Source organism: Tarenaya hassleriana, unplaced genomic scaffold (genome assembly GCF_000463585.1).
Source record: "Tarenaya hassleriana unplaced genomic scaffold, ASM46358v1 Cleome5, whole genome shotgun sequence".
NCBI lineage: Eukaryota > Viridiplantae > Streptophyta > Magnoliopsida > Brassicales > Cleomaceae > Tarenaya > Tarenaya hassleriana.
In genome coordinates this window covers 2,413,036-2,433,938 of record NW_010967707.1, presented here as the reverse complement: position 1 = coordinate 2,433,938, position 20,903 = coordinate 2,413,036, and the positions used below count along the sequence as shown (strand labels likewise).

The 20,903-nt window shown below is 37.2% G+C and overlaps 6 protein-coding genes across 7 annotated transcripts; 3 read left to right on the top strand and 3 right to left on the bottom strand.

Moving 5' to 3' along the window:
* The first annotated feature begins 4,006 nt into the window (after window positions 1-4,006).
* On the top strand, window positions 4,007-5,766 carry LOC104826420 (protein CENTRORADIALIS-like). Its single transcript, XM_010559106.1, has 4 exons — window positions 4,007-4,353; window positions 4,491-4,552; window positions 5,029-5,069; window positions 5,207-5,766. Exons 1-4 carry the CDS (start codon window positions 4,150-4,152, stop codon window positions 5,425-5,427), a joined length of 528 nt encoding a protein of 175 aa, XP_010557408.1. The 5' UTR covers window positions 4,007-4,149; the 3' UTR covers window positions 5,428-5,766.
* Window positions 5,767-7,911: 2,145 nt separating this feature from the next.
* Window positions 7,912-10,333, top strand: LOC104826419 (zinc finger protein WIP3-like). 2 transcript variants are annotated; one of them, XR_773770.1, is made up of 3 exons: window positions 7,912-8,618; window positions 9,401-9,907; window positions 10,095-10,333. XR_773770.1 is itself a non-coding variant. In XM_010559105.1 (2 exons), exons 1-2 carry the CDS (start codon window positions 8,001-8,003, stop codon window positions 9,824-9,826), a joined length of 1,044 nt encoding a protein of 347 aa, XP_010557407.1. In that variant the 5' UTR covers window positions 7,912-8,000; the 3' UTR covers window positions 9,827-10,333. The 2 variants fall into 2 exon arrangements, 1 of the variants encoding a protein (XP_010557407.1); XM_010559105.1 differs by having other exon boundaries at window positions 9,401-10,333.
* A 197-nt stretch (window positions 10,334-10,530) lies between these two features.
* Window positions 10,531-12,390, bottom strand: LOC104826418 (beta-1,6-galactosyltransferase GALT29A-like). The gene is made up of 2 exons (XM_010559104.2): window positions 12,243-12,390; window positions 10,531-11,915 (listed from the first exon to the last, which is right to left on the bottom strand). The coding sequence occupies exon 2, from the start codon at window positions 11,776-11,778 to the stop codon at window positions 10,618-10,620; it is 1,161 nt and encodes a 386-aa protein (XP_010557406.1). The 5' UTR covers window positions 11,779-11,915; window positions 12,243-12,390; the 3' UTR covers window positions 10,531-10,617.
* A 952-nt stretch (window positions 12,391-13,342) lies between these two features.
* On the bottom strand, window positions 13,343-14,631 carry LOC104826417 (zinc finger A20 and AN1 domain-containing stress-associated protein 3). The gene is given in 2 exon segments (XM_010559102.2): window positions 13,343-13,941; window positions 13,944-14,631. Coding segments are annotated over 2 exon segments (468 nt in total). The 5' UTR covers window positions 13,989-14,631; the 3' UTR covers window positions 13,343-13,518.
* Window positions 14,632-14,971: 340 nt separating this feature from the next.
* On the top strand, window positions 14,972-18,164 carry LOC104826415 (protein SUPPRESSOR OF K(+) TRANSPORT GROWTH DEFECT 1). The gene is made up of 8 exons (XM_010559100.2): window positions 14,972-15,645; window positions 15,846-15,951; window positions 16,468-16,666; window positions 16,751-16,819; window positions 16,905-16,979; window positions 17,069-17,167; window positions 17,268-17,423; window positions 17,813-18,164. Exons 1-8 carry the CDS (start codon window positions 15,171-15,173, stop codon window positions 17,936-17,938), a joined length of 1,305 nt encoding a protein of 434 aa, XP_010557402.1. The 5' UTR covers window positions 14,972-15,170; the 3' UTR covers window positions 17,939-18,164.
* LOC104826416 (pentatricopeptide repeat-containing protein At2g27610) lies at window positions 18,132-20,866 on the bottom strand. The gene has a single exon (XM_010559101.1). The coding sequence runs from the start codon at window positions 20,775-20,777 to the stop codon at window positions 18,195-18,197; it is 2,583 nt and encodes an 860-aa protein (XP_010557403.1). The 5' UTR covers window positions 20,778-20,866; the 3' UTR covers window positions 18,132-18,194.
* Window positions 20,867-20,903: the final 37 nt, after the last annotated feature.

Sequence of the window (20,903 nt, the reverse complement as noted above, 5' to 3'; positions counted from 1 at the left end):
ATTGTATTTTCCTTTTCATGGGCTTCTAAGCTTTTATTTGAATCATTGCTCTCAAGGGTAGCTGTTTGTAGTTGGACTGTGTTTGAGCTTCTTTATATTTTGGCCCATCAATAGTTACAATCGAAAAATGTATGCAAATTTAATCCTATAATGTATTGCCTAATAATTCAAACTTTTTAAATAAATAATATATGAAAATGTCCATTATAGTTAGAGCAACATTTAAATACTTTGGATAAGAAATTAGCATAAAGTCAGTGTGGTTCTTTCAGTACAAAATGAAATGAGCATTGTTCTTTTTTTTTTTTTTTTGATTAATAAAGAGATGTAAGAAAGGCTTCAATTGGGCCGAAAGTCGGGTTAGCCCAAATATAGTAACATGGGTCAATGGCTGAAAAATTCAACCCTCTTTATTGGGCCGTTAATAAGAAAAGAAGAAGTTGGGCCTTATTATGGTTTGTGTATGGCCCATATAAGGCTCTTATTCTTTTCCAAATTACTTTTTTTTTGTGTAAAATATATTTATAAGATTTTTAGGGGGGAATGGATTTTTTTATGGTAAGTTTTAGGGATTATTAGTAGATTTAATTTATTCTAGTCCTAGAGATATTAGGGGATAATGTTTATACGATAAATAATAATAACAATAATAATATTATTAATAATAACAACAACAACAACAACAACAACAATAATAATAATAATAATAATAATAATAATAATAATAATAATAATAATAATAATAATAATAGTTTTCGAGGACGTACAAAAGGACGGAAACAGTGGCGTAACCAAGCAAATATTTCACTACTATGTAATTCGAACCATTCACTCACGAGATATATTTACCATTTTAACCAAAAAAGATACCATTTCATAACAGTATAAAAAAAAGTTTTAGACTTATTTTTGAGAAAAGTATGCAATAAACCCTAAAAAAAGTCTTCTCTTTTTCGAAATTTAGACAAGTTGACGCACGTAAAGAAAAAAACTCAAAAGATTTTAAAAAAGAAAACCCCGACTTTGTATATATCTATCTACGACAAATAGAAACCTAGCTATGAGATTCCATTAAATTTAAGCCATCTGGCTTTCGATTCTCCGCCCACAAAACCCTGCATCGTACAGACGATAAAAACATTTAAAGTATACATGAAATAAATAGCCGACAGAAAATGGAAGAAGGAAGCCAATACATGAAATAAATATTTAAAAAAAAAACAAAATTTCGATGATATTATATTTGTTTTTTTTTTTACAAAACGGAGAATATGTGAACCATCATATCACTGAGATAATGGTGTTATTATTAATGGGTTTTTTTTTTCTTTGAAGAAAGTACGATCTGTATCCAGCACTGCAAGATATGACTACTTGTCTATTTTAAAATTTGGATTAATTTAAATAGATTTATATTCTGGAATATGTATGATTTTATCCAATAGGACACACACACAGAGAGTATTCGATAGATACTTACGTGTGTGTGTGTGTATATATATATATTGAATAAAATAAGTATGTTTTACTTCAAATAAACATCACGGTCACATGCAAAAGAACTCTTGGGACGTGGCAGTCGCGGGCTCAGTTGAATCATGGGTTTCTATAAGTGGAAACACCAAAGTAAGTTCGAATTCTTTTATTAAAGAAAAAAAAATATATAATAACAAAAAAAAAAGAGAGAGAGGGTGACAGAGAGGAGTGAATCTCTTTCTAAGCTGAAGTGACATCTCAGAGTTTGTCAGCCTTTAGATGCGTGGGAGACACATTGTGAGTGGCTTCGTTTGCCTTAACATTAATATTTCCTAAAATGGAAAGTCTAAAGAACAAGATTGGTTGGTTTAGGACAGAATTCTCTATCTTTTCCCCCCTTAATATATAAAATTTAATGCTTTTAAAGAGGTGCTTTGTTTTCTTATATTACCCTTAACGCGAAAGTGATTTGGAGCTAAATTCACATTCCACCCAAGAAAAAAAAAAGGCGACTTCTAGAGAGTATCTTAACATAATATTAATTGGAAAAAAAATGAATTAGAAAATATGAGAATTTTAAATAATGCCCGAATTCGTAAAAATGTTATAATTTCTATTTGAGGTTGGTTCTAAACGATATTACAATTTATAACATATATATTATTCTGTCTGTATCGCCTATCGTTCACTAGTTTTTTTTTAAAAAAAAAAATTATGAGTTATATATAATTAATTTTATATTGTAATTTAGGGTGGAAAAAAGAGAAAACATAAACCAACGAAAGCTGTACATCCACGGTGGACACTCACATTTACCAAGAAAGAAAAAGTTTCTCTACGCTTTTGCAAATTCATCTGAAGATTAATTGAATAATGACATGCAATTTCTCTGTGTGTATATGTATTATATGTATAAATTAATCGGGTCCAAAAGGTTATAAATTTTTTTTTGAAGGACCACGTTCGTGAATTTGCCACTTATCAACCACTTATATATATACTCGAGTAGACCTTTGATTTTTAAATTAGCATAGATTAGAATGTCACTTTATATTATAGTGGTGAAAAAGGTGCATAATATTAGACCAATCTTACAACACAACATGAAAATATCAATAAGTTTTTTTTTTTAAGTAGATGTTTATGTAAATTTGTCTAGCATAAGAATAATAAGATACAACTAACAAAACATGATTTTCAATTCAATAAAACGTAATGGATTCGATCGAGATAAAATATTTTAAAATTTCAATCGTTTTTCAAAATATCATTAAAAAAAATTTGTTTGCAATGTCGGAAGAGTTTCTTTGATCATTGGTAGATAGTTAGTAGATGTTTGTGCTATCGGAAAACGTTTTTGTACATTCAATAAAAAAAAATCGTCTTTACTTTTTTTTTTTCAGAAAACGTTTTTGTATTTATATTATTTATGCATATGGGATGATAAAATTATAAAAAAAAAATACATCTACATATATATAGTTTTAGAAAAAGATGATAGGCCACTTAAAAAATGCACAGAACAAACGAATTAATGCTGAAAAAAAAAATGGGAATCAAAGAAAGAGCAAAAGTAAAATTCCCCATTGCACCATTGATGCCCTCGAAACTCCTGTTTCAATAATGGCTAGAAAAATAGAATTTGACATATCATCTAAGATATTCTCCCCATTTTAACGTTAATTATGAACTAATTAATCAATTAATTAACTTGTAAAAGTCCATCTAACATGTTTTTACACTTACATATACATTTCTCCTCGACAGCCCATAAACAAATTTCATGTTATGATTATTTTTTCCGTGAGGAAAAAATCGTTGAAAAATAAAAATTAATTGGGGTGTAACAATAATGTACATATATATCTATCACTTATAAATTGAAAAATATCAAAGGATTTTCGACATACATCACAGCTTGGAGCCTTGAAGTAGACAATTTCGTCACAGGTGTCTGTCACCATCACCGATCTTGAAGGAAAACATATGATGGATAAATTAAATCATTACCGGTCTATGGTATATGATAGGAATTATTTGTAATTGTTATTTTATAATAATTTTTTGTTTTATTTTTTATAATCCGGAAATTCACCGGACCTTTGGTCCAACTACATCCCACAGAAAATCGGAAAATTTCAAGTTAATGCCCGTCTCCACGTTTGGGTTTGAACCCAAAATAAAAACATGTTTTGCATGTTCTCTTACCATTAGGCTAACTAAACTTGGATATTTTATAACAATTATATCATATTTTTAAAACATTGTCTAAATAATAACTTACTGCTAAATACTTTTCTCTTTTAAGTTGTAGCTTTGCAATTCTTATTTGAGGGGCATCAACTAGAACGAATATTATATTTATTATGATGCTTAAACATATACAATTTATTTTTATTTATTCTCTAAGATGGCACTTCGTCCTTGGATCTAAACGTCAGATCAAGCGAGGGTTTGGCCACTTTCTTCTAAGCCCTATAAATATCTAACTTTGTACTTTCATTGAACCATCAACGAAAAAGAACATATCCCAAAAATAACATTACTTAGGGCAAGCTCAAGCTTGTCTGTACCAAAACCAACCACACTCATATACATATAGTTTCCGAACCGTAGATAGATTCTTTCTTACAGGCAAATCTTTTTTCTTTGCTCTGTCTGAGATATCGACCGATGGCAAGGATATCGTCGGACCCTCTTGTCGTCGGGAGAGTTATCGGAGACGTGGTCGATAATGTCACGCAAGCTGTGAAGATGACAGTGACCTATAACTCCAACAAGCAGGTCTACAACGGCCATGAGTTTTTTCCATCGGCCGTCACCATCAAGCCCAAGGTTGATGTCCATGGCGGTGACATGAGATCGTTCTTCACTCTGGTATGTATTCATTTAATATCTATACCATATTATATATATTTATGTATGTATGTATATATGTATGTATGTATGTATGTATGTATGTATGTATGTATGTATGACATGTATTTGTGATGAATCACATTATTATATGGCAGGTGATGACAGATCCAGACGTTCCTGGTCCTAGTGATCCTTATCTGAGAGAGCACTTGCACTGGTAATTACTTCACTTTCAGAAATTTAAAAAAAATAAATTATTCCTACCATTAACCGTGTGCAAAACATAAACTATTTGTTAGTAAAAATACAAAAATGGAAACACCGTAAATGATCCACGCATGCAACACAAGCCACGTACGTGTGCGTTACAAAAAAAAAAGGCACGTACGTGTGCGTGTGTATGCATGTTTGTATGTGTATATATATATACACACTAATTTTCTGTTAGAATTAATTTTATTTAAAAATAATATTTCAAATTCATCTCTTTTCTATGTTTAATCAAGCATATTTTCTAAAAAAACATTGTGTGTGAATTAATACCATTTACCAGGAAAACAAAATAAGCCCTAAGTGATTATGTCTACAGTAATGATGGTACTTGTACAGTGATATATATATATATATATATATACACATATATTTGATTGGTATATTTTTATAGTTACACATTTTCATTTATCAATCTTATAGGATTGTAACCGATATCCCCGGTACAACGGATGCAACATTCGGTACGCTCATCTTCTTGTTGAATCTAATAAAATTATTATATAATCATCCAAAATTTTAAATTTTTTTGGATAAAATCCAAAATTTTAAATTGAATGGAATCATATATATATAACACCTAATATTGAAAAAACAACAGGACAAGAGATCGTAGGGTATGAAATGCCGAGGCCGAACATTGGAATCCACCGATTCGTGTTCATGCTGTTCAAGCAGAAGCGTCGCGGCTCTGTCGTGTCCGTACCATCGTACCGCGACCAATTCAACACCCGAATGTTCGCTCACGAGAACGATCTGGGCCTCCCCGTCGCGGCCGTCTTCTTCAACTGCCAACGTGAGACCGCCGCTAGACGCCGCTAACTTCACCACCACACATATATACATATATATACACGTAGGTATATATATGCATGTGTGTGTAACGCCCTGACATACATATGACACATGCATGTTCCATGCATTGTGTATGTCATCATATGTATGTGTATCTAAGAAGTGTTTGTGACCTGAATAATTTAAGTATGATATATCGATGGTTTGTTATATATATATATATATATATATATATATATATATATATATATGTATGTATGTACGTAAACTTGTTTTTCGTACCAAGAAGATCCTCCTAATTGTTGTTGTTGTTGTTGTTGTTGTTTCTTTTGCCTTGTTTCCATATTTTATTTAAATGTCGTCGAGTTTATTAATACCGTAATACAAATTTGCTTCGAGTTCTTATACGTGCTTATATATATATATATACAAATTCTCGTATTTAATTACAAAATTAGATTAGCATTCTCGAAAACCGTGGCCTGCAATTTGAGGATGTACACATATACGTACAGCTCAATCAGGGCTTATAAAAAATACATATATCTACGTAGAAATGTTACTTTTTCGGAGCTGTATCGATGTGGAAGAGATGCCGGGATAGATGGGTACGACTAAAAATAGATTCAAAATGGGCCGATAGTAGGCCCATTTATACTATTTAGGCCCAATACGGTTAAACCGGCCCTTTGATTTTCGGGTTGGTTTTTAATCTGTTTCGTTAAAGATTAATTGGTTCACAGAAGTAGTAATGACGAATGTATATATATGATAAAAATAAAAAAATAAAAAATAATAGTGATAACAATATTGGAAATTGAAAGTCTAAAAGGTAAGGCGTCAGGTGGGTGGAATTTCAAATAAGCAACAGTACAGTACCACTCGAAGACCATGTAGTAGAAAAAAAGATACATTTTTATACTTTATTTTAATTTCTACATCATTCTTATACATTGATGAAGAACATATATTACAAATATAATTACCTTGAATTTAGATTGACTTTTCCCCCCTCGTTGCCTTCTCTTTTGGGTGAAAAGCCAAGGCAAAAGGATAATCATAGATAGGGTTTCGGTAAAGCTGAATCATTTCTACAATTAATTAAGGAAGGAAATAAGAGGTTGGTGTATTCCCAATTTGACAAAGTCCCACCGAAAAAAAAATATTGCAATTTTATTTATGCCAAAAAATTGTGCTTCTTAATTATTGAAACTGTCGATACAAAAAAATTGATATAATATTTTACGCACCCATATACACTCACATATATACAATATATATATATATATATATATATATATATATATGTATGTATGAATAACAGTAACAGCAATATTTTACGCAAGACGCTCACTGTTTTTACCTTCATTAATTTACCGAACCGATTTATAATTATATACCAAATTTGTGTGTGAACATCTGTTATAATGTTATAATATGGATGCAAGTAAAAATTGCACTGTTCATGTTATATGCATTGAATGAACTCCCGTTTTGGACCTCATAGACTAACTTATTTCTATTACTCCTTCCGTTTCAAAATATTTGTAGTTTTAGGTTATTTTCCATGTTTCAAAATATTTGTCATTCTACATTTTCGAGACATTTTTTTACAATAGTTTCCAATTTTATCCCTATCAAATTCCAATAAATTATTAATGATAACATTATTTTTATCATTAAATAAGGGCAAATATGACCTTTTATTTTTTTCTTAAAAAATGTGAAAAATCTTAAAACTACAATTAATCTGAAACGGAGGGAGTAGTTATCTTTTCCTCCTTTTTTTAAAAAATTTTTAAAATTATAAATTTTAATTTATTTTCTTTCAGGTATTGACCAAAATGCATCCATCGTTTTCTTCAATTGAGATTCTGCCTTCCGCTTACATATGTATTATTAAACCTTCGTTATTTTTTAAACAAAAATAAACAATCATTTTACTACCCATTGTGTCGATCATTTATAATTAGTTAGAATATATATATATATATATACAATAATATTTTTTTCATCACTTAAAATTCTTCAAAAATACCTTAAAAAAGCTGTAGTTTTCATATAATGATTATATAGGTCTACGCCGGTCTATATTTAAGAAGGATGTATTTGTGTATATATATATATATGTAACGGAAGAAAGAAGAAAAAGACATAAGGAAGAGATAGAGGTTGAGTCTTGGGTTCTCTTTCTATGAAAGCCTCGTGCTTGTGCGTTTCCTTTTCGCCTATCCCAAACCCCACCACACACACAAAAAAAAAAGAAGGAAAAAAAACTCTTTGCCGTGAACGCGTACGTGCGAACGTACACTAGCCGGAAACACACACACACACACACACAAAATATAATTATATGTATATGTGTGTGTATATGTATATGTATTTGTTGGGGGTAGGAAGAAAAAAGGAGGTTTGAAAATTAAGAATAATTAGAACGCTTGGAGAGGAAAGAAAGAGACCCCATTTTGACAAACCAATACATACATACATACACACACATGAGAAGTCGGTTCATATATACCCTCTCCCAAATCTAAATCTTCCTGAGAGAGAGAGAGAGAGAGAGAGAGAGAGAGAGAATCTCATCGCAAACAAAAGAGATGAGTTTAAGGAAGAGCCAAGAAAGAGGTTTAAGCTTTCACCATCACTTTCCAAGCTTCAATGGAGTGCTTAAACCCTCCCCTTCTCCTCCTCCGTCTTTGCTGTCCCATTTGACCAGACAGATCCTACTTAGAGATTATCACACAAACATGGTGGAAAGTCCCTTGTTTTGCCGACCGCAAGATCACTTTTCGAAAGGCCAAAATATTACGTGTTTGCCACTTCTGAACAAGCTCATGGAGAAACCCCCCGAACCCAATCTACAGAAGAACGTCAAAGAAGCTTTGGAGGTGGAAGAAGGAGGAGGAGAAGGGGAAGTCACAGTGGCTCTCCACATCGGAATTCCTAGTTATCATCGAAACAACTCTGATGCCATTTCTGATTGCCAGAAAATGGCCATCAAGAAAGAAGATGATGGTGATCATGGCGATGGTGATGATGGTGATGGCGATGGAGTGGTGATTAGGAAGAGGAAGATGAGCTCCGAGAGTGATTTTGATTTGGATATTTCAGGGACAAGGTTTTGGATTCCAAGTGCTGCTCAAATTCTTGTAGGCCCAATGCAATTTGCATGCTCTATTTGCAACAAGACCTTCAATAGGTACAATAACATGCAGGTCAGTCCATTTATATTGCTCTTAATTATTATATATACACGCATTCGTCTACATGTACGATAATCAGATCTAGAAAATTTTATTATTTTGGGGCTTTATTGGGTCACTCATATAAAATCAATACTATTTTTTATTATTTTTATATGAATTTTAATAAGATCGAGCACGTAATCTAAATAATATTAACCTAGATTCGTTCATCTGTGTGAACATATTATTATTATTATTATTATTATTATTATTATTATTATTATTATTATTATTATTATTCATGACCTTAGCAGAAACTATGGTAGCGTGATTATAGTATAGCCGGTTGGTTTAATGATTCGTATATCGATCAATTGAGTAAAATGTGTAATTTGCAATTTAATCCCTGTATTATTTGATTAATTCGCGTGATCACAATAATTTATTTTTTGACTTTTCCCCCCTCGTTGCCTTCTCTTTTGGGTGAAAAGCCAAGGCAAAAGGATAATCATAGATAGGGTTTCGGTAAAATATAATTCACCAAACAAGAGAATCATTAGGTGTAAAAACGATGATCATGCTTTTATTGAGTATGCGATCGATTGCTTACCCTAATGTATAATCTTTTTGGAAAGTATTATAAATTTAAACTTTTATATATAATCACTTAGGATTCTCTCTGTTATGATTTCAATATATATATATATATATATATATATATATATCAAATCATATATATAGGTGTATATAGGACAATTAATTTATAGTGTATGCATGGCTTGATCATTTGTTTACGTTCATTACTTCAACAGATGCATATGTGGGGGCATGGATCGGAGTTCAGAAAGGGACCGGACTCGCTGAAAGGCACGACACAACCGGCCGAGATCCTGAGGTTGCCGTGCTATTGCTGCGCCGTAGGATGTAAGAACAACATCGACCATCCGAGGGCGAGGCCCTTGAAGGACTTCCGTACACTTCAGACGCATTACAAACGCAAGCACGGCTCGAAGTCTTTTTCCTGCAGGAAATGCGGAAAGGCTTTGGCCGTGAAAGGAGACTGGCGGACGCACGAGAAGAACTGCGGAAAGCTTTGGTACTGCACTTGCGGGTCCGATTTCAAGCACAAGAGATCTCTCAAGGATCATATTAGGTCCTTCGGGAAAGGGCATTCACCTCACCCTTCTCTTCTTTCCGGCGGGTTCGAGGAGGAGAAGGAGTGTGTTACCACGGAGTAATTAAGCGGGTATCTCGTTGGATAGACCGGGATGGACAGTATCTCGGGTTGGTTTTCTCGATCATCGATCCGCATCGGTAAGGTATATTCCTTGAAAAAGGTCTGAATTTTCTTATGTTGCTCCTATCTAGACGATGGGGCAACATTTTGAAATTCATGATCTTTTTTCTTGATACTTTACCGATGAAATAAGCATATGATTGGAAGCCGGTCCAGATCAAAACCCGGTCTAATCTAACCATTTTCATATTTATTTCGAAATGAATTAGGGTTCTTGAGGCTTGGTGGGGGGATTCTACGTCTAAGCAACCGAAGAGCTTGTGCTCACTAACAAAAAGATCTCCTTCCACAAGGGATCTATTTGTCAAGGAGCATTTGCGGGTTGACGAAGGGTTAAATCCCCCTAATTATCTAAGTAATTAATTAATTAATAGTTAATCTTCGATTTGGCTTTTAATTAGGTATCTTAATTCTCTGGTGAGTGTGAGTGAGTGAGCGCCTTCAAGTGGTGAAGCACATAAATTTTCTGTTTTCTCGTTAGAGAAAATTTGTGCGCTTCATTACTGTACGTATGATAATTAATCCTCATTAGAGACTTCTTGTTATATATGAATATTAATGGTGCGTTTTCTTGTATTACGATCAAAATTACTATATCAATATTCCAAAACTTGATTCTTGGATGGAAAAAACCTTTAGATTCCGTTGATCAAAACCACTGTACAGTGTGGGTGCTTTGAGCTTTTACTATCGAATCTTCAGACAAAACCAAAAGAGGGAGAATCAGAGTTTTCAATGGTAAACCACAACAGGGGGGATCTTGAACATCTCTGGCAAGAACGGAATGGCCCTTGGATTCGTTTCCAAGTCGCGATAAAAGTCGTATTCAGCTTCATAGTCGTGTAGCCCGAGCTCGGCCTTCTGGTTGGTATGGTAATGGTGCTTGGCTGAATCCGATTTCCCGAACCCGAAAACGCTCACTTTCTCACAAATTCCCAAAGCAAGCATCACAGCTTGCATACCAGAGGAGTAATGGAACAAAGCTCCATCTTTGGCATTACTCCATTCCAGAAAAGATTTCCCTGTCTCTTCCAAGAACCTCTTCACCGAGTAATACTTCACAATCCGGGCACAGAGGACATCGAATCTTGGGTCAGTGACAATCAATGGCGAGCGATGAGACTGTTTACACAGAGTGTAATCAAAGAAATGAATGGCTTGGCAAATATACATCACTACAGGCACTGTTTCACCATATGGGTGACAGTGGCAACCTTGCCTTCGAGCACATAGATGCAAGATGTTGCTGTTTATGAAGGAAATATTCGTTTTCGATCCGACCAGCTTCTCGAATCTCTGAGTTCTTGCATTGTTCAACCGGATCACAATCTCATGGCCATCGATGAGACCTCCATACTGGGTATTCAGCAAAATGCCGCTGTTGCCAACCACGGCACAAGATGAATACCTTGAGTTTGAAGATGATGTACCATTGTGTGCTTCAATCGGATTCCTGACTAATCTGATCAAATCCGACATGACATTAGGTTCATATGTCCTCCGACGAGCCCAAATCTGCAAATTTCGTCTGGATTCCGACCAATAACGATCAATTTGAGAGGACAGATGCATTACCGGTAATCGGGAAGAGAATCTCCGGTTCTCACGAGCCGCGAATTTCCGGCGATGGCTTCTCCGACCGCCGTCGTAATCCGATATCAAATCAATCTCCTCTCGGAATTTCGGCTCCCCAGGATCAATGGCGGCGAATACCAGCAACGTCTCATTGAACACCGGCTTCGCCGGAGGCGTGAGGAGGCCGGAGGTCCCTAGCTCGACGATGGCGGAGCTGAAGAAGAGGCTGCTCCGGCGGATGGCGACTCTGCAGATGAGTGTGGCGGAGAAGAAGACGAATAGGAGAACGCTGAAAAGAGACCGAAAGGAACGTTTCATCGGCGCCGTCAAGAGAGTTCCCGGCGATGGTGGTTGCGGCTAAATCCCGACAAATGGGCGGTGTAGCTCGGGTATTGAGCGGGTCGTCAGGGTTGAGTTCGGATCCATTGCGGGTCCAGCTGACTTCAGCACAAACACTGAGAATGAAAGGAAGATTTAAAAAACCTCATGAATCTGTAACCAAAACTGCAGATTCTTCAATACCCATCAGAGGAAATCTAGAAAAAAGGCTAGAAAAGCTCCGGATTCGATATGGGTTTCGTTCCTCCAACTCAGAATCTCGGAAACCTGGAGGGAAATTTCCAGATTCCGGAGAAATATGGAAACGTCAGACGATGAAATTTGTGTACAAGCTAAAACAGAGCAGAGTTCGCTTAAAAAGCAAACGAACGAACTCAAATACGATTCTGGATTCTCTTTGTTTGAGTTCGAACCTCAGGAAAACCAGGTGAGGAAGAACTTACCGGACCACACGACAATGGTGAAGGGATTAGCTGAGGAAATATTCAAATGGGGAGAAAATATGAGATACGGGGCCTCAAGCGAAAAAGCCTACTGAGAGAGAGAGAGAGAAAGGTTCGGAAGTGCATGCATGTTGTGGGCCCCGTGGAGGAGGGAGGAGGGATTAAATGTGTGGGAAGTATTCTATAGGTTCTCATTTCTCTAACCCTTTTTTAAATTTTAGTTTCGATAATATATTTTATTTTATTGTATTATAATATACGGATTGAATTATTCGGTTAATGTTGGTTAAACGTGCAATTAACTTTCTCTTGTCTATTAATGATTTGTTAAATGTGTAATTAGCATTTCTATCATATTATCAGTACATCGTTTTATCAAATAAATCAAACATTATTAAAGGCTCCCATTATTGTTTATCAAAGGTTTGATCGAGTAGAGTTTTATCTATTTTTCTACTATAACCATTGAAATTAAATAAGTATATTAAATAATTTTAACATATGGATGAAAGATTAAAGGTATCAAACGTCATGTATGCTACCCAAGATTTAGAATGATGGGTTAATACTTATCGCTTAAGTAATCATGGTCCTCGGCATGATGCGGTCATAGAAATAATGAAATAATTTCACAGATGAATTTGTATAACTAAAAATATTTTGCTTTTTCTACCACCTAAAAAAATAAAATATTCCAATAACAACTTTAGATCAACAACAACGAATGTATGCGGTGTAGGCGTATTATTCACATATAAATACCACCAGCACAACGTAGTCCGTGTCCGTGACACGTTAATTAACTAGGGTTAAAATTAGGGTTCAGGTATCCTTATCTAAATTGATTTTAATAAAAAAAAAGGCTATATACAATTTTTAAATCAAATTACTCGTTGATTTAAAAAATAAAAAACTGATTTTAAGTTTTTTAAATAAATAGTTCTTAATGAGATGCGAATTCAAATAAAATAGAAACCAAAATGATATTGAAAGAAATCTTTTTTTTTTGGCGTTTTTGATAATATATATAATGAATCATGCCATTGAACGATTCAATGAGGGATATAATGAAACTATTCACCGTATTGCCCCCAGTGGAATAATAGAATAAGCTTTATTAAAATATGAAAGTGTCGGTTGAATTTACATGCACCACCAAACCTACCATTTTCCTCGGGCATTTTGCATTTCCATTCTGCTCTGTGATTTTCTCGAGAAACAAACAAGGCCCAAAGAATCATTCCTCTATACCCTTCTCAGGTTATGCACCTCGATTTCATAGTTTCTCCAGTTTCTGGGCTTTGACGACGGGATTGGCCTTCGCGATCTGCTCCTTACCCAAGCCCTTGAAATCGGAGCAGCAACGGTGCTGCTCAGGGTACATGTGGGATCCACAGTACACGAACCCGCACCTGCACTAGAACCCCGTGAGCCCCACACGCCGCCGGCAACTCGACCACCGGTCCGGGTCCTGCTGAGGCTGCGGCTGAGTCACCGCCGTCGGATCCTCCGATTTCGATCGGCTAACCTTGACCGCCGTCGAGTCCACGGCCAAGATGGAAGGCGTGGACGCGGAGGTGGAGACTAGGGTTTGGTAATGGGCGAGTTTGGGGGAGGAATTTTGCTGTTTGATCTGGAGATCGCAGAAGCATTTGGAGCAGAGGCTTTATGTCGCAGGGCTGCCGAAGAAGCCGCAGTTGTGTTGGCGCACAAACGCGGAGCCTGGAATCTGTGCTCTTCTGCCATGTCCGTTAACCTTCGAGAGCTCGAACTCCAACAACAAGCCCTAGGAAATGGATCCTCATATTCGAAAATCAATCAACCGTACGCTATATTCATTGGAGAATAACTGAGAAAATTATACGAACACCGATTTCGTAATGATCGAACAACAAAAACATCATAAAATCTCATCGCAAAAAGACAGATCCGCAACCAATTCGTCGAAACCGAAACGAAAATTCGTGAAAAGAATAGCTCGAAAAGGAATTCAAATTCGCCAATTATCAACAGAATAGAAACGTACCTGAGAGTCGGATTCGAGTGACGGGGAAAAGTCCGAAAGGGATGCAAAAAGGAAGCGTGAGATACCTTAACTGGCGTGTTTGGGGAGAGAGAAAATCACTGGAGAAAAGAAAAGGGGAAGGAACAGAAAAGAGAAGAATCCTCAGAATCTGAGATCACAAGAAGAAAGAAAAACCCATAAACACAAACTACGAAAAATGAAGAAGAGAAAATAAAATCACGGACGAGAATATTAAATTAAATAATTTAACAATGCATTTGATGCTTGGCTGATTGAAGATTCTCAGAAGCTCCCTCTCTCTCCAATCTCTACCCATCTTCGTTTTCATTTTTATTTTTCTATTTTCGAATTTAAATTTTTAAAGTTTCGATTGCTAGTTTTTTTTTAAACTAAAGCAACAAACTGTTTTCTTCCTTTAAAAAATCACGGAAAATTATTGTATTTTCCATTCACAAACAATTTTAATTTTATTTAATATATAATTAGATTGACTAATTTGATAGTTATGGGACCAAATTCGAAAGGTTTTCTAAATTAGGGGTTGAAATTGTAAACGGCGAGCTCTTTCCATTTTTCATTCGTCAAATCGAGTTCTCTCCTTTTATTTATTTTTTCTTTTCAACTAACAAGCCTCGTCGTTTTTATCGTCTAGAAATACACGCTCTGTCGTTTTAGTAATTGCCTTTAATTTTCAACGTCAAAAGCTGGGATTTTTGTCTGCCTTCTTCCTCGTTTCCTCTTTCTCTCCTAAAGAGTCGATTATCTGATTCTCAGAAAGCTTGATCATGGATCGTTCACGGTTCTAGGGTTCCATCAATTCCCAATCATCTGATCCGATTTAGGTCATAGCTGTTCTCGATTTTAATTCGAGTCGAGAAATTTTCGGGGTTCTCTAAGAAGATATGTACAGCAATTTTAAGGAACAAGCGATTGAGTACGTGAAGCAGGCGGTGCAAGAGGACAATGCCGGGAATTACAGCAAGGCGTTTCCTCTGTACATGAATGCGCTCGAGTACTTCAAGACCCACCTCAAGTACGAGAAGAACCCTAAAATCAGGGAAGCCATCACCCAGAAATTCACCGAGTATCTCCGCCGAGCCGAGGAGATCCGGGCCGTTCTCGATGAAGGTGGATCTGGTCCTGGATCCAACGGCGACGCTGCCGTCGCCACCCGGCCGAAGAGCAAGCCCAAGGACGGCGAAGGCGGCGGAGACGGTGAGGATCCGGAGCAGTCGAAGCTCCGAGCTGGGTTGAACTCCGCGATCATAAGGGAGAAGCCGAACGTGAAGTGGACTGATGTCGCTGGGCTTGAGAGCGCGAAGCAGGCGTTGCAGGAAGCTGTGATTTTGCCCGTCAAGTTTCCACAGTTCTTCACTGGTTAAGTTTTGGGCGTTTAGATTGTCTTGTTGGCTGCGTTAATTTCTTTTCATACATCTGATGATTGATTTTAAGTTGGTATTATGAAGCCTGCTTCATTGGATTCGAAGCTTTTTTATAGATGTTAATGGATATCATGGTAATGGATTTGATAATGGCTTTGATCAGCTCTGTTGACCAGTATCGTTTGCTATGGTTAGGAAAGAGGCGGCCATGGCGGGCTTTCCTATTGTACGGACCTCCAGGAACGGGGAAGTCTTACTTGGCCAAGGCTGTTGCTACTGAAGCTGAATCTACGTTTTTCAGGTAATATATGTCTGAAGATTTGCTCCATGGTTTCATCATCTGTAGCTGTTCTGAGAGTACTTCTGAAGCTTGTCTTGCTCTAAACATGCCGAGCTTTCTATATATGATTCATGTGGTGAATTTATGGCAGCTTCTGACAGATTTACCACTTTCTGTAAACGTTAAATGTTGTTTGCAAGACAGGCGGAAAGATCTGTTTTATAGTCCGTGTAGAATCTAAATGGTTATATGAGTGAATCGGTACATGTCGTTTAGATTAGGCATTTGTATGAATCTTTGAGGTCTAACCTGTCACATCCCCTCTCCCCATTGTGTTCATGCAAAGCTCTTGATTACAAACATGCATACATTTGTTACAACTCATGTTGTGGAAGGCTTGTTATAATTCATGTCATGTTCTGTACGTTAATTTGTGCTTTGTTTTTATTTGCTTTGCTCTTATGTTTCATTGCTTCTATGCTTGAACTCGTCGTAGCTTTTTCAATAGTTATTTCATTTTTGTCTCCCAACCACCAGTGTATCTTCATCAGATCTGGTATCGAAGTGGATGGGTGAAAGTGAAAAGCTAGTATCAAACCTTTTCCAGATGGCCCGTGAAAGTGCTCCATCAATCATTTTCATCGATGAGATTGATTCCTTATGTGGTCAACGTGGAGAAGGCAACGAGAGTGAAGCTTCAAGACGTATTAAAACTGAGCTTCTTGTGCAGATGCAGGTGTGAAGCTTTCTGAACCGAGTCTTCTGCGATTCCAATTTTGCATAAACATTTCATCTCTTTCCTCATCTCTTTTTTTGTTAGGGTGTTGGGCACAATGATGAAAAGGTTCTTGTCCTTGCAGCAACAAACACACCTTATGCTCTTGATCAGGTTAAAGTCATATGAGTATATTGGTTTGAGGTTTCCTTCTCGTGTTTAGAATACTATCTGATTGTTGATATCCTGTTGATCTCAGGCTATTCGACGACGTTTTGATAAACGTATCTATATCCCTCTCCCTGACGCCAAGGCTCGGCAGCACATGTTCAAAGTATGAAATATCTTTGTACCATACTCTTCAAATTATATCATTCAAGAAAAATAATCTTTTGCTAATCAGTCTCCCTACGTAATGCGCAGGTGCATTTGGGAGATACTCCTCATAACTTAAGTGAAGCTGATTTTGAATATTTAGGTCGCAGGACAGAAGGGTTTTCTGGTTCTGATGTATCTGTTTGTGTAGGTGGCTTGACTCAAATATTGTTTGTATTCTTCAGATTGCATCCTACTATTAGCCATGGATAACCTCCTTTGTTTCAAATCCTTTTGGCTCTGGCAGGTCAAAGATGTTTTATTCGAACCTGTTCGTAAAACTCAGGATGCCATGTTCTTCTTCAAGACACCTGATGGAATGTGGATGCCATGTGGGCCTAAGCAACCCGGTGCAATCCAAACTACCATGCAGGATCTTGCAACAAAAGGGCTGGCTGAGAAGGTAAGCGTCATAATTCAATGCAAGTGAACATTGCCTTTTTTTTTTTTTATCAGGTTCTGTGCTCAATCTTTTGAAGTTTCTAAACACGTTGATATTCATACTCTAAGGCTACTCTCTCATATGTAATTGGAGAGACATCTAAGCTTTTTTTAGCATAGAAATGCAGATATAAGCATTTGATCCCCAGGAAAGTTCATGTAACTATGGTTAAGTACCCAGATGGAAATTTGGATTGAGGAAGAAGATTTATATTTCCCCTGGACAAATATCATTGGGAAGGAGCCGATATTTGGTTTCATTCAGTGAACATATAGAGATTTTGATTGCTTGGTTTTTTTAGTAGTCATACATGAGTGTTGTTGATTTGCTTTGTTATCTAAATGCAACAGATTATTCCACCGCCGATCTCGAGAACAGATTTTGATAAGGTGCTTGCAAGGCAGAGGCCAACAGTGAGCAAAAGTGACCTTGAAGTCCATGAGAGATTCACAAAGGAATTTGGCGAAGAGGGCTAATAGATTTATCGATTTGGCAACTCATTGGAAGCATACCATTGAATGGCTCGGTATTATTAGTTACCTTTTTTTAATTCAATGGAAGATCTCACTGAAACTTCCCCTTTATTAAATATACTGAGATCGAACCAGCTCATTATGTTTGATGCCTCAACATTGTATTTGCTTATTCCGAATTTGTGTAAAGAACATCTCCCAAAATCCATTGGATATGGCCTTTGATTTGTGTCCTGAATCAGAAAGTTTGAGACTTTTGTCACCAATAGTCTCCACAAGAGCAAACCCCATCTTTGAAGTGATGAAACCTGTTTGTATCTCTTACCACAATCTCTCTTCCTTCCATCTTTGCAATCAATTTGATGACTGTATGACAATCTCCACAAACCCTAAGGTTCTTCACCACCTGAAGAGGGTTTCCCGGCGGTGTAGCTATCAACCCGAAAGCAATGGCTAACCTCTCACTGTGCTGAGAAAGAACCGCTTCTTTGTGCTCATCGTCGATGTCCTGAAGCACGAAATCTGTATCCGGCCTATACCCGAGGTCCTTTAGCCGAGTACCCAATTCTCGGAGTTTCATATAGATTTGTTCTTTTAAAGGATGGGATCGATCCCCTGCCAGAAACGAGTAGGTCTTGTTCTTGACCTCGATCCAACTTATCCCGGCTTCTTTCTTCACGTTCCGCTCGTTCATCAGCTTTCTAACTTTAGCTCCTTCTTGCCAATCTCCCGAGGCAGCATACATGTTGGATAGCAACACATATGCAGCTGAATCCTCTGGTTTCAGGTTGATGATCTTCTCTGCAGCTAATTTTCCAAGTTCGATCCTTTTGTGTACACGGCAAGCGGCTAGAATTGTCCTCCAGATAGTTGCACCAGCCGGGTAAGGCATATCATCTATAACCTTCATCGCCTTGTCGAGAAATCCAGCTCGGCTGGATAGATCAACCATGCAACTATAATGCTCCATTGTTGGAACAATCTTGTACTCCTTCACCATTATACCGAAGTATCTTTCACCTTCTTCGACTAAACCCGAGTGTGTACAAGCGGCAAATACGCCTATGAATGTTACACCATCCATTTCCACATTTCGCCTCTTCATCTCTGTGAAAACATCGAGAGCTTTCTTAGCATGCCCATGTTGTGCATAACCAGATATCATCGAGTTCCATGAGACTAAATCTCTTTCTCGTTGCCTTTTGAACACTTGGTCTGCACTCTCAATGTTACCTTTCTTCGCATACATGGTGACAAGTGCACTGCTTACACATAATGCCTCATTGAATCTTGATTTTATAGCAAAGGCATGAAATTGCTTCCCCTGTCCTACAGATGCTGTAGGAGCTGCACATACATTTAGGACACTAGAGAATGTGTACTCGTTTGGTTTTACCCCTTTCTTTGTTAACTCGGCAAAAACCTTTATGCCTCCCTCTGTATCTCCAGTGTGGGCATACCCGGCAAGCATCGCTGACCAAGCCACGATATCTTTCTCATCTATTAGGTCGAAAACTCTGGCAGCCTCTTCAATCTTACCTAATTTGATATAAGCATCCAAAAGAGCTGTTCCAACTGTGGAAGATTTCTCGTAATTGGTTTTCACAGCCTGTGCATGAACCTGGGAAGGCGAAATGACGGGCATAGCTGTGATGATCACAGAGTAAGTGAATTCATTTGGTCTAACGCCTTTCCTGTTCATTTCCTGAAACAGACCGACAGCTCGTTCTTTTCCTTCATTTTGCAAGAAGCCAGTGATCATAGCTGTCCATGAGACAACGGTCCCAAGTCCTTGCATCTGCTGGAACAACTTGAAAGCATGGTCCATTTCACCGCACTTGCTATAAGCTAACGTTATAGCTGTTGTTATATTTTGATCGGACAAAAACCCAGACTTCAAAACACTGCACTGGAGTTGCTGAGTAAACCTCAGCTCCTTGAACTTAGCACACAACTTAAAAATGGAGGCAAAACTTGATTCAGATAAGCACACACCATTAAGTCTCATCAAGTACAAGATTCTGAACGCTTCTATATCGAGCCCGATGGCTGCATATCCCGAAATCATACTATTCCAGGTGACTACACTCTTCACATATGTCTTATCGAACATAATTCGAGCTTTCCTGACCATCCCGAACTTCAGATACAAATTGATCAAAGAATTAGACACAGGAGTCGCTCTATCGAAACCGTTCTTTATGACTACACAGTGTACTTGAACTCCCCTCTCAACCATCCCTTCTGCACCCAAAACTCCAAGAACAGCTGCAAACGTGAAAGGGTTCGGCCAAATCCCTTCCTGCTGCATTCTGATGAACAATTCCAACACTTTCTCGTTCAACCCATTTCTCACGTACCCACTAATCAATGTTGTCCAAGAAACAACATTCCTCTCCTTCATCTCATCAAACACATCCCTTCCATCCTTAACATTAAATGATTTCATGTACATATCAACTAGGGACGTCCCGACACTCACATCGTCCAAAAAGCCAAACTTTACACATTGACAGTGCAACTGTCTGCCGAGAATCTCATCGCACAAACAAACACAGACCTTCACCACGGATGAGAAGATGGAAGATGACATGGCCAATCCAGAACGATGAATACCCAAGAAGAGATCGGTCGCTTCCCGAGTTCTTCCATCACGCGAGCACTCAAAGAGCAAGCTTGTATACCTTTCCTGGTTTCGGTCATGAATTTTATCGAACAGGTTACGTGCATCGCGTAAACCCGATGGTTCAGCTGAACAGACGACAAATGAACGGCATTGATGGAAATTTGGTCGGAGCTTTCCCAAATATTGAGATTTTCGTATGGTTCTTGTGAGTTGCATTTGCTTTCTTCAAAAGCGAGAGGTCTGTGCCCGTGTACGGACACATGTGCGCCCCAGGAGAGAGAGAGGAGGATTTTTCAAAAGAGTCCTTCCATCCCCCGAATTTGTAAATAGGTAAAACTCCTA